Genomic DNA, 12,109 nt, shown 5'->3' with positions numbered 1-12,109 from the left:
TGAGGTGAAATTCTATAAAGTTGTGTGGTTGGATTTTTGCAACAAAATCAATAAATGGCTGTTGTTCTTTGGTAATTATGACTTATCAAAAATAATTATTTGTTCAGTAACGATTTTCCTTTTGTTGTTGTTTTCTCATAGCTATTAATACGATTAGTTTGCAATTCAGTTGATTGTTTTAGAACGTTATTTACGATACTAACAGATTAGTTTAAGACTAAAATCTCACACACAGCGGTACAGAAACAAACAAGTATTTGATCCACATGTAAACAAATACATATACAACACAGAACAGGTGGTAAGCCCATGAAATACGCATAGAACCAACAGGTGGTGAACAGCCAATAGAAATTATATAACACACTCTTTCACGTGCCAATATTCAACGATAGTCTTTCTCCCTAATACACCTGTTGTTAGTTAGAAAGACAAACCCACTGCGTCAAAGCTGTTACACCACGGAATAAATAAGATAGATATATACCCTTATTTAAATCAAGTTTTCTTCCAAAATCTCGCACGCTTTCCATCATGAAACCACCGATAACTACCCAAAAGAAATCTGAGAAGAAAGAAGATGATTTAAATAGAGATGTTGACTGGGGTGTTGAAATTAAACTTTCTGATAAACAAACCTCAGCCTTTAACGCCGCCCCTTTTTGGGCTCTCAGTGCTGTTAATATTTGGATTATCGCAGGCTTACATATACTATTTTTTCTGTCCTTTTTAGTAATCCTTCTGGGGTGGAATCTGTTCACTGCGAGCCATGGCTCTCTCCAGGATGTTCCAGAAACACAGGAAGTCCAGTTAGGGACATCGAAACTTGCCTTTAAGCTCTTGCCCTTAATGGCTGAGAATAATGCCAACATAATATTTAGCCCTTTAAGTTTGGTTATTGGTTTGTCAATGATATTAGAAGGATCCAAAGGGCACACTGCTGAAGAAATTTGTTCTGTTCTTAATTGGAATCCTGCATCAGCATTCGAAATCCAGAATGGCTTAGGTTTCTTGCTGCGAGATTTGAATCGAAAGACAGACATATACACTAAATTATACATAGGAGGAAACATATTTATTCAGAAAAACTTCGAGATTACTTCTAAGTTTAATGATCAGTTGAAACAAAATTACGAATGTGTAGCAACTGAAGTTAATTTCGTGGAGGAAGAAGAAACTCGTGAAATCATAAACACGTGGGTGTCTAAAAAAACGTGGGGACAAGTCAGAGAGCTTTTGAGACCCAATCAGCTTGACCTAACTACCCGTCTTCTGATGACCACTGTTATGTATTTCAAAGGTCAGTGGTTACACGCTTTCCCAAAACAAAACACTTTTCAAACCAGATTTTATGTTCAACCAGATGATGAAGCCACTGTTCACATGATGCATACAACTGGAAATTACAATTATGGGGAATTTACCACACTAGGTTTGCAATCACTGGAGCTACCGATTGATGGAGATAAGTTAAGTCTCCTTCTGATTCTGCCAAATAAACCTGGACGATTGTCTGAAGTACGTAAAATCTTACAAGAAAACCCTGAAATTTTAAGCGAGCTTAATGGACACATGAAGAACAAAACCTTGTATATCTGCCTACCTAAATTCAAAGTAAGGCTTAGATTTTGCATTGGTATATATGCTTTAATAATTATAGTTAAGTACAACTGCATAAAATATAAACTATTTATTTAGGTATGAAAGTTACTCTGTTATTAGATTTATTTTTTAAAATTGTATCTTCTCTTACCGTTGACGTGATGCCAGAAATGATTAAAACAAGAATAATAATTCGAATAATATAATAACACATATAAAAATATATAATTATTTCTGTTTTTTCTGTTGCACAAGAGAGAACATATGCTAGTAGAAGCACAAAATGGATAAGAAAAACAATAAGTTTGCACAAAGACATTCTTAATGTTTGAATAATTACAACAAAATTACGACACGTAAGGTGTACACACTAGATGATTATAAAGTGACACAATTTGTGTTTTTATTCATTCCCTTCGCGACTTCGTATATGCTCCCCCCAGTAGCAAACAGCTAAAAACCAGGTTTTGATACCCGTGATGGGCAAAGCACAGATAGTCCATTGTGTAGCTTTGTGCTTAATTCTAAACAAATAAACAAATCACATACGCTATGTCTCCATCCAACCCCTTTCCCCGAGCCAGGCGTAATCTGGAGTTAGCATGCTCCGAGTGTGGATACGAGGATTTCTATTTTGCGTTTCCACGCTTTGAGGCTATAAGGTTGATGGTCAAATGTCATTAAGCAGTCTAACAAAAGTAGCCCGAGAGATGGCTGTGAGTCCTTTTCACCAGCTATTTTCCCAACTTCCACTACTCCGCTCAAAATGAAAGACGACTTTAACGGATAATCCTTTGCGCAGCTTTAGGCAAAAATATTCTTCTCCAATGAAAATCATACATTTTAAAACCATAAATGTGTAACGCAATTCTTTCCCTAGGCATTACCAAAAGAGGTGTAAACTTTGGTACACCTTATGTTCAACGATCGAAGTTCATGTTCTGGTTCTTTCTTTACATTTTCATAATTTAGGGTATAATGTCCTCATCTTCTGGTTAATATCTGGTTTTCTTAGCTTATTAGTGGCAAGAAATTTTGATGTTATAAAGTGAAATTCTTTATGAGAATGGAGGGTGACAAGAGAAAACGAACAACATTGCATTTTTTTAGAAAGTGGTTTGTAATACTACTCGTGTTGTAAGTTTTATTGTAATACTACTCGTGTTGTAAGTTTTATCGTAATACTACTCGTGTTGTAAGTTTTATTGTAATACTACTCGTGTTGTAAATTTTATCGTAATACTACTCGTGTTGTAAGTTTTATTGTAATACTACTCGTGTTGTAAGTTTTATTGTAATACTACTCGTGTTGTAAGTTTTATCGTAATACTACTCGTGTTGTAAGTTTTATTGTAATACTACTCGTGTTGTAAGTTTTATCGTAATACTACTCGTGTTGTAAGTTTTATCGTAATACTACTCGTGTTGTAAGTTTTATCGTAATACTACTCGTGTTGTAAGTTTTATCGTAATACTACTCGTGTTGTAAGTTTTATCGTAATACTACTCGTGTTGTAAGTTTTATTGTAATACTACTCGTGTTGTAAGTTTTATCGTAATACCACTCGTGTTGTAAGTTTTATTGTAATACTACTCGTGTTGTAAGTTTTATCGTAATACCACTCGTGTTGTAAGTTTTATCGTAATACCACTCGTGTTGTAAGTTTTATCGTAATACTACTCGTGTTGTAAGTTTTATTGTAATACCACTCGTGTTGTAAGTTTTATCGTAATACTACTCGTGTTGTAAGTTTTATCGTAATACTACTCGTGTTGTAAGTTTTATTGTAATACTACTCGTGTTGTAAGTTTTATCGTTATACTACTCGTGTTGTAAGTTTTATTGTAATACTACTCGTGTTGTAAGTTTTATCGTAATACTACTCGTGTTGTAAGTTTTATTGTAATACCACTCGTGTTGTAAGTTTTATCGTAATACTACCCGTGTTGTAAGTTTTATTGTAATACTACTCGTGTTGTAAGTTTTATTGTAATACTACTCGTGTTGTAAGTTTTATCGTAATACTACTCGTGTTGTAAGTTTTATTGTAATACCACTCGTGTTGTAAGTTTTATCGTAATACTACTCGTGTTGTAAGTTTTATGGTAATACTACTCGTGTTGTAAGTTTTATCGTAATACTACCCGTGTTGTAAGTTTTATTGTAATACCACTCGTGTTGTAAGTTTTTATTGTAATACTACTCGTGTTGTAAGTTTTATCGTAATACCACCGTGTTGTAAGTTTTATCGTAATACCACGTGTTGTAAGTTTTATCGTAATACCACTCGTGTTGTAAGTTTTATTGTAATACCACTCGTGTTGTAAGTTTTATTGTAATACCACTCGTGTTGTAAGTTTTATCGTAATACCACTCGTGTTGTAAGTTTTATCGTAATACTACTCGTGTTGTAAGTTTTATTGTAATACCACTCGTGTTGTAAGTTTTATCGTAATACCACTCGTGTTGTAAGTTTTATCGTAATACCACTCGTGTTATAAGTTTTATTGTAATACTACTCGTGTTGTAAGTTTTATCGTAATACTACTCGTGTTGTAAGTTTTATCGTAATACTACCCGTGTTGTAAGTTTTATTGTAATACCACTCGTGTTGTAAGTTTTATTGTAATACTACTCGTGTTGTAAGTTTTATTGTAATACTACTCGTGTTGTAAGTTTTATTGTAATACTACTCGTGTTGTAAGTTTTATCGTAATACTACTCGTGTTGTAAGTTTTATTGTAATACTACTCGTGTTGTAAGTTTTATCGTAATACTACTCGTGTTGTAAGTTTTATCGTAATACTACTCGTGTTGTAAGTTTTATCGTAATACTACTCGTGTTGTAAGTTTTATTGTAATACTACTCGTGTTGTAAGTTTTATCGTAATACTACTCGTGTTGTAAGTTTTATCGTAATACTACTCGTGTTGTAAGTTTTATTGTAATACTACTCGTGTTGTAAGTTTTATCGTAATACTACTCGTGTTGTAAGTTTTATGGTAATACTACTCGTGTTGTAAGTTTTATCGTAATACTACTCGTGTTGTAAGTTTTATTGTAATACTACTCGTGTTGTATTGTAAGTTTTATTGTGATACTACTCGTGTTGTAAATTTTATTGTAATACCACTCGTGTTGTAAGTTTTATCGTAATACTACCGTGTTGTAAGTTTTATCGTAATACCACGTGTTGTAAGTTTTATCGTAATACCACTCGTGTTGTAAGTTTTATTGTAATACCACTCGTGTTGTAAGTTTTATTGTAATACTACTCGTGTTGTAAGTTTTATCGTAATACTACTCGTGTTGTAAGTTTTATTGTAATACTACTCGTGTTGTAAGTTTTATCGTAATACTACTCGTGTTGTAAGTTTTATTGTAATACTACTCGTGTTGTAAGTTTTATTGTAATACTACTCGTGTTGTAAGTTTTATTGTAATACTACTCGTGTTGTAAGTTTTATTGTAATACTACTCGTGTTGTAAGTTTTATTGTAATACTACTCGTGTTGTAAGTTTTATTGTAATACTACTCGTGTTGTAAGTTTTATCGTAATACTACTCGTGTTGTAAGTTTTATTGTAATACTACTCGTGTTGTAAGTTTTATCGTAATACTACTCGTGTTGTAAGTTTTATTGTAATACTACTCGTGTTGTAAGTTTTATTGTAATACTACTCGTGTTGTAAGTTTTATCGTAATACTACTCGTGTTGTAAGTTTTATCGTTTCTTCTTTTATTAGAGCGCAGAGCTTGATCCAGTACATCCCTGTTGCACTTCAAGCACGTAAACTCATACACGATAAAGAAAATTATCACATAGATTTATTCATAAGATCAATTAAAATGTGTTTTTAAAACAGTTTAGGTTGATAAGGATCTTCAACTTTAAAGAAAGACAATGTACTCGCTAGCGGAAAACGAGTTCCCATACCCGAATTGCAAAAAGAGATATATTGAATCAACAGCTCAATAGTGTTACCAACTGCTGTTTAAACAAACGTGATATTATGCCAACTTTCAGTTTCTTCTGCGTCATCCTGCATCCTTGGAAGGGGGGGGGGGGGTAATCCCGCCTTAGGACGCTAGAGTCGTTTGTTATTAAGCTAATAAATTTCAATCTTAACTTGAAGATGAGCAAACTGCCATGTCATCTTCAACTGTAAAATGTAGAGAAAGAACAGGTGCTAGCTTATTGGGTTTAAATTTGGATTGTGTCCTGATTGTTCATATTTCAAGTATTTTGAAAACTGTTATTTTCTATGCCTTAAGTCGATGTCACTCTTATAAAACTCAAATTTAAAACGTTTCGTTTCGTAAAATTTGGACGAGTGACAGTCAGTGTGTGGAGAATACTGAAGTACCTGAAATAAAAGGAGAAAATTTAGTTTATCATACAAAGTAGTAAACCATATGAGTAAAAACGATGTAGTTTGTTATCCTACTGCTTGTATAAACCAAACTATTCAATATGCTTTCAATTATTATAAAAAGCAACAAATTACTCATATAATAAACACTTATTTTCATTACACAACTAACAAAAATATGCACACATTTTTTTTTTCGCCACAAAGAAACCGGTTGTTTCACTCAAAATACAAGTTTAAACTTGTGATATTTGTGAGGTCGTATGTGTGAACAGGGTATAAAATTATTTTTTTTACTCTTTTACTGCTAGTGTACAAAAGTATTGAATAGATGTATTAGCCTGCACAAAACAAAAATGGTAGTTTTACGTAATATATATATATGCATGCAGATAAACAGATACAGATATTCAGAAAATGAAAAATCACGTACAGAATTTAGCCTATCTTAAGGTTTCGAGATAATACGTAACTTGGTTTTAATAAGTAAACTCTACATTTATTATTATACAGAACTTAGTTACGGCATTTTAAAAAGTATAAACAAGTGTTCTGGACAATCAAAAACTGGTTTTAACATTATTCCAATGATATTTGACTAAACAATACTTGCAAATTTAGTGAATGACTTTAACATAACTTACAGAAAATTTCCTGAGCAATTGCGTCATCTATAAACCACATATAGCAAGCGTTCAACTGCGCGGAGAACTGAAAAAAACAACAACAAAAAAAAAACAAGTGCTTTTGATCTGAGCAGCATTTGTACAGTTATTTCTGATTAACAGAAGTGTTTGTTTGTTTTTTAATTTCACGCAAAGCTAGACAAGGGCTAGCTGGTAAAACAAAGAAAAGTATACGTTTCACAAATATTTCATTCATTACGACCATGGTTTCGCCACTATAAACTTCATCAAGTACAAGCGAAACGATGGTTACAATAAATGAAATATTTGTGAAACGTCTAATTGTCTCAGTTTTCCTCATTTCTATTGATTATAAAGTTTCACCAATTAGTGATGGTTTTAAGTGTTACTTATATATTCCTGTTTGGAATTATCCTTGTTTAGTTTCATTAAACACGTGGCTTGTTTGATGTGTTACAATAACTTACACTTACAATAACAATAATAACCACTCCCTAGTGGCACAGTGGCGTGTCTCCGGACGTGCAATGCTAGAAATCAGATTTCAATAACCTTGATGGGCAGAGCACAGATAGCCGATTGTATATCTCTCTGTTTAACTTGAAACAAGCTAAATAATAAACGTTTGTGTTTATAATTTTGAAACACATCGGAATAATTACACTTTTTATCGTGTTTAGTATTCGCTGGTGTATGAATGGATGGCCATGAAACCTTAACGTAACATGCAAGAAGAAATCGGTTGTGTTCTGTACAAATACGTGAATTGTTTTGGATTCGACGTCAAAGTAATCATTTGGCATATCGAGATAGATTAGGACGACCGGCAACTGTTTGACAGTCAAAAAAGTTACCCCAGTTTTTCCAGTGTTTAGTGCTTTTACTGCAGCCAGGGGAAGTGGGTAGTAAATGACCTTCATCTAACGGCAATGTTCGAAAAATCTTTGTGGATTTTGCCTCAGGCCACCACACAGCTGCGTGGATTGTACCCTGGCGGCACGCTGTCTCTGAGAAGGAGGTAAATGTCCTTATTAGGCCAGTCTGAGTATGAAAATAATAACCTACTCCCCTATTTGTTGTTCTAGGCATCTGTTATAGTTACGAAGTTTTCATAAATATACTGGGGGTGTCGCTACTTGCTAAAACCAGCATTACCCTGTTGAAGCCGACTGTTAACAATATATTTTAGGTTAACAATCCTCCCCAACCCTGAATATGTCCATTGTATAGCTTAGCGTTGTGCTTCACAAGAAATATACGCACTAATGATTTTGTATTCACTGAAGCAACTCTCTGTAAGGCTAAAACTAAACTACGGTAATACTTTGGTTTAAAATGACTTGCCTACACGTCCAAGTCAGTTTAAAATTGTATATGTAATATTTTTCCTCTACATTTTCCAGCTCAAAGCAACTTACCGACAAAGATAAGAACCAATATTATATGCCCGGTAATGAGCATTGCTACTTTGACAAACTGTTCAAACTACATTATATAAATGTTGAAGGTATTCAACATTGCAAAATTTTAAATTCAAGAACTGTTAAAGTGGGATAGAAAAAATGCATTATTTAAAAAAATATCGTTTCGCCACTGTTAACATCTGGTGATGTCACGTTAACAGTGACGAAACGTTCTTTTTTTAATTGATGCATTTTTTCTATTCCACTTTAGCTGTGTTTGAATTTTTAATCAAAGTATATTGCTCATAATGATTATAATGTACACCCTCAGTTGTATATCCTCACTGTTAATGAAATTTATGCGTTTTTTAGCAAGAGCTTGAATATATAATAAAACGTGAATAGATGTAGAATTTGTATATGGCGAGTCAGAACTGGAGCTCCCACCCCCCAAGTTTATGTCTACAGATTTATAACGCTAGAAACCGGGTTTCGATACGCGATGGGCAAACGACAGATAGTCCATTTTGTAGTATTGTGCTTAATTACAAACACACACACACACACACACACAGAGAACTGGAGAGAAAAACATTTAGCATTTGAAGATTCATTCAGTGAAGTTTAAATACCTTGAAGATTCAATTAGCCATTCACTGTCATTGTAATTTTTTGTTTGTTTGTCTTGTCTCACTGAGTAAAAATCCTCATTATTTTAAAACTAATTTTCAAACACAAAATGAAGCTGAAAAAGTATTCAAAATTAAAACAGCCTGCAAACTAACTTTAATATTAATATTTATGTTTATCGAAGTAAAACTTCTTATTTCAAGTGCTAACTTTACATATTTCCGTTGGAGTGAAGACCGACTTATCAGTTTGTTGCAAACTTATGTCATCAAAGTTATGTGACAAATTTTAATTCTAACTTTATGAAGCACCTGCTGACGGGCCCCCCGCTAGTACAGCGGTATGTCTCCGGATTTACAACGCTCCAATCAGGGGTTTGATTCCACTCGGTGGGCTGAGCAGATAGCCTTTGTGGCTTTGCTAAAAGAAAAACACACACCTGCTGACGGTTAGTTAAGTTCTAACAATAAAAGTCGGACAAATCTTGATCGCGTAGCTTAAGGGAATTCCGAACAGTAACCTTTATAGCACAGACCTGTACTTATACTTTGAAGTATACGTAATATGGATAAATAAGTTAATCAATAATTGTAACAAATTGCTATTTTACTTGCCTCACACCAAATGATCTAGCAACTTGCTTGGTGATCCCAGAGATATGGATAAGCAAGTATCTGTTCATGGCTCCTTATATGACCTATTTTAAATAAGGGTTAATTCCATCACGTGTTTAAAATCATTTCCGAAAGTGGCAGGCCTCAAACGTTTTCTATTGTTCGTGTATTAAGACAAATAGAAATATACATGTTATATATTTGGCTGTCCTATCCAAACAGCGTGTCGAGCGTCACAATGTCCTCATTCCCGCGTCACAGAAGGCTAAGTTTTAAAGTATTTGTTCTGTACTTGGCAGCTCCGGAAAGGTTATTTTCCTGGGTAAGAAATCGCTGTGCCAATTTTTTTTTATTCAGAAAAAATTTTAGAGGGGTTTTTATTTTTTTCTGAACGGTGATATACATAAGTCTTACTAGCACATTAAACTTTTCATGTGTGTTTGTACTTTGACTGGCAAATTGGGATAAACAAAGTAAAACTCATAAAAATCACAACTTAAAATATTTGGTTTTTCAGTATTGTTTAAGGAAGCAACATCTAATCATGCGTTATTTAAATAATTATATTGTGCACTGAGACATAAGACCTTTTGTGGTACAAAATTGAATTAAAAATGCTATCATATTCAGATATAGTTTAAGGTTTATGAATTAATTTGTCTTTTAAATAGTTTTTCACAGAAAGTAGAAACATTCAGAACAAGCTGAAATGGGAGTAAACAACGAGCGAGACATAATTCAGTCTCCAACAATTAACAGCCACAAAAAAAACTATCAAACACAACCTGATATATAATCAACCAGAAATATTTGGGTCAGAACGTCTGGCTGAATGTCTGCTTCTCACTGTTACCATAAGCAACTGTAGCATCAAAACCCAAGTTGCACCGCATCTCCTCGTGGCAATCTTGCAAACATATTTTAATTTTCGACTCATTGTTATGGTTTATAAATTTGAATTATTTGTTTGTGTCTTGTCCGCTGTGTGTTTCAAGTTATTTTACATAATACCAGGTTTAAAAGTTTTTACTACTGGTTCATGAGTAAATAGGCTCAACCCCAAGTGTGATTTTTTATGTCCAGTTAAAGAAGCGTTAAGTAGTTTGTTGGAAGTTTCTTTTATTTAATTTCTTTAACACGTGTTTAACTTTAAACATTTACAAAACACTTCAAGATAAAGTCTTCCAAACCTCTTTGCATTACGATTCTTCCTCTCCACTTTACTATTAGAAGTTCATAACTAAGGAGATGAAGACTTGAACCCAAGGGGCATTTTGTGTTTGTTTTTTATGCCCAACTAAAGAAGCTTCTAGTAATTTATTGGTAGTTTCTCTTTAACTTCCGTTTTTAGGCAACTTACACGAGGAGTGCATATGTCTTATACGAGTATTTTTGTGTTATCATATGTTGTAGTACAATATGCATACATTTCCTTTAGCATTTAGATTTTTTTCTAGCTTGTGTGTTCTATAAAATGTGAATTAAAAGTCTTTAAAAAGTTATTTCCACTTCAGATTGATGGTCGCCTTTCCCTTCATCGACACTTATCGGAACTTGGCTTGAAACTACTGTTTGACGCAAAGTATGCAGATCTCAGCGGAATTAGTTCTCAGAATTTCTTGTTTGTGAAGGAAATGGTTCAGAGTGCTCGGCTGGAAGTGGACGAGATTGGAGCAGAAGCAGCTGCTATTACGGAACTCGTAGCTGCAGAGAGGTCGCTAGTGTACGACCAGCTTCCAGTGTTTTGTGCTAACCATCCTTTCTTGTTCATCCTACGAGATTTAGAAACTAATATGATTCTTCTCATGGGTCAGTACACTGACCCTCGTATTTTGGAGAATAAAACATAAAAAAACAACACACAAAACGTTACTTTTTAAAAAATACATATTGTCACTAAGTGTTATAATGTGAAGTACATGGACATAGTCAAGAGACTGAAAAGTTGTCCAACTGAAAAATTTAGATAAACTTTAAAGAATCAAATAAATGTATTTGTTTAATATTAATTCCACTTTCTGAAAGCTTTCCTTCAATATTAGGTTTATTCAGTGTGTTATTTCTTCATAAGAATTTTAAAACTTAAAAAAATCGAGAAAGTATTTTGAAATATATTTTTAAAGTACTTTGGTGAAATAATAACAGAGAATATCCGAAATGGTTTATTATAACACATATTTAACTTATGAAAATTTACGAAGCATTACGATCTAATGTTTCACATATTACCCCCATTTTTCGTCAATCTCATGGCCTCAGTTCTACTGTTATTTACATTATGTTATATTTATAAAAACAGAAGCATGAATGATTTCTTCTAATGTGTCTTAACTGTAATTGGGAGGGACACATCTGCTTGAGTTTCCTGATGGTTCAGCGGTGATCTTGCGTGCATACAACATTAGAATTCAGAGTCTGATCTCTTCAGCGAATCTAGGGCGGACAGTCCCTTGTGCAGGATTAAGGCATTCGACTCGTAATCTAAGGGTCGCAGGTTCGAATCCCCATCACAACAAACATGCTCGCCCTTTCAACCATGGGGGCGTTATAATGTCAATCTCACTATTCATTGGTAAAAGAGTACCCCAAAAGTTAACGGTAGATGATGATGACTAGCTGCTTTCCCTCTAGTTTTACACTGCTAAATTAGGGACGGCTAAAGCAGAAGCCCTCGTGTAGCTTTGCGCGAAATTCAAAAACAAAGCAAACCCTTGTGTAGTTGTGCACTAACAAATTTTGAAGAGTTGTTTGTAAGCGTCATCATTTAATCAAAACTAACTAACGTTTGACACATTTTTGTTCCGTAAGTATCAGAAGCTGATAAAAAACTTAATATGTA

The 12,109-nt window shown here is 33.7% G+C and overlaps 1 protein-coding gene across 1 annotated transcript; it reads left to right on the top strand.

Annotated features, from left to right (window-relative positions):
• Positions 1–406: 406 nt before the first annotated feature.
• On the top strand, positions 407–11,137 carry LOC143252382 (serpin B6-like). Its single transcript, XM_076504391.1, has 2 exons — positions 407–1,614; positions 10,785–11,137. The coding sequence occupies exons 1-2, from the start codon at positions 535–537 to the stop codon at positions 11,118–11,120; spliced, it is 1,416 nt and encodes a 471-aa protein (XP_076360506.1). The 5' UTR covers positions 407–534; the 3' UTR covers positions 11,121–11,137.
• Positions 11,138–12,109: the final 972 nt, after the last annotated feature.

The sequence above is a fragment of the Tachypleus tridentatus genome, chromosome 6, assembly GCF_004210375.1.
Source record: "Tachypleus tridentatus isolate NWPU-2018 chromosome 6, ASM421037v1, whole genome shotgun sequence".
NCBI classification, from domain to species: Eukaryota; Metazoa; Arthropoda; class Merostomata; order Xiphosura; family Limulidae; genus Tachypleus; species Tachypleus tridentatus.
The sequence above is the reverse complement of the archived record's forward strand: the minus strand, read 5'-3'. Positions and strand labels throughout refer to the sequence as shown.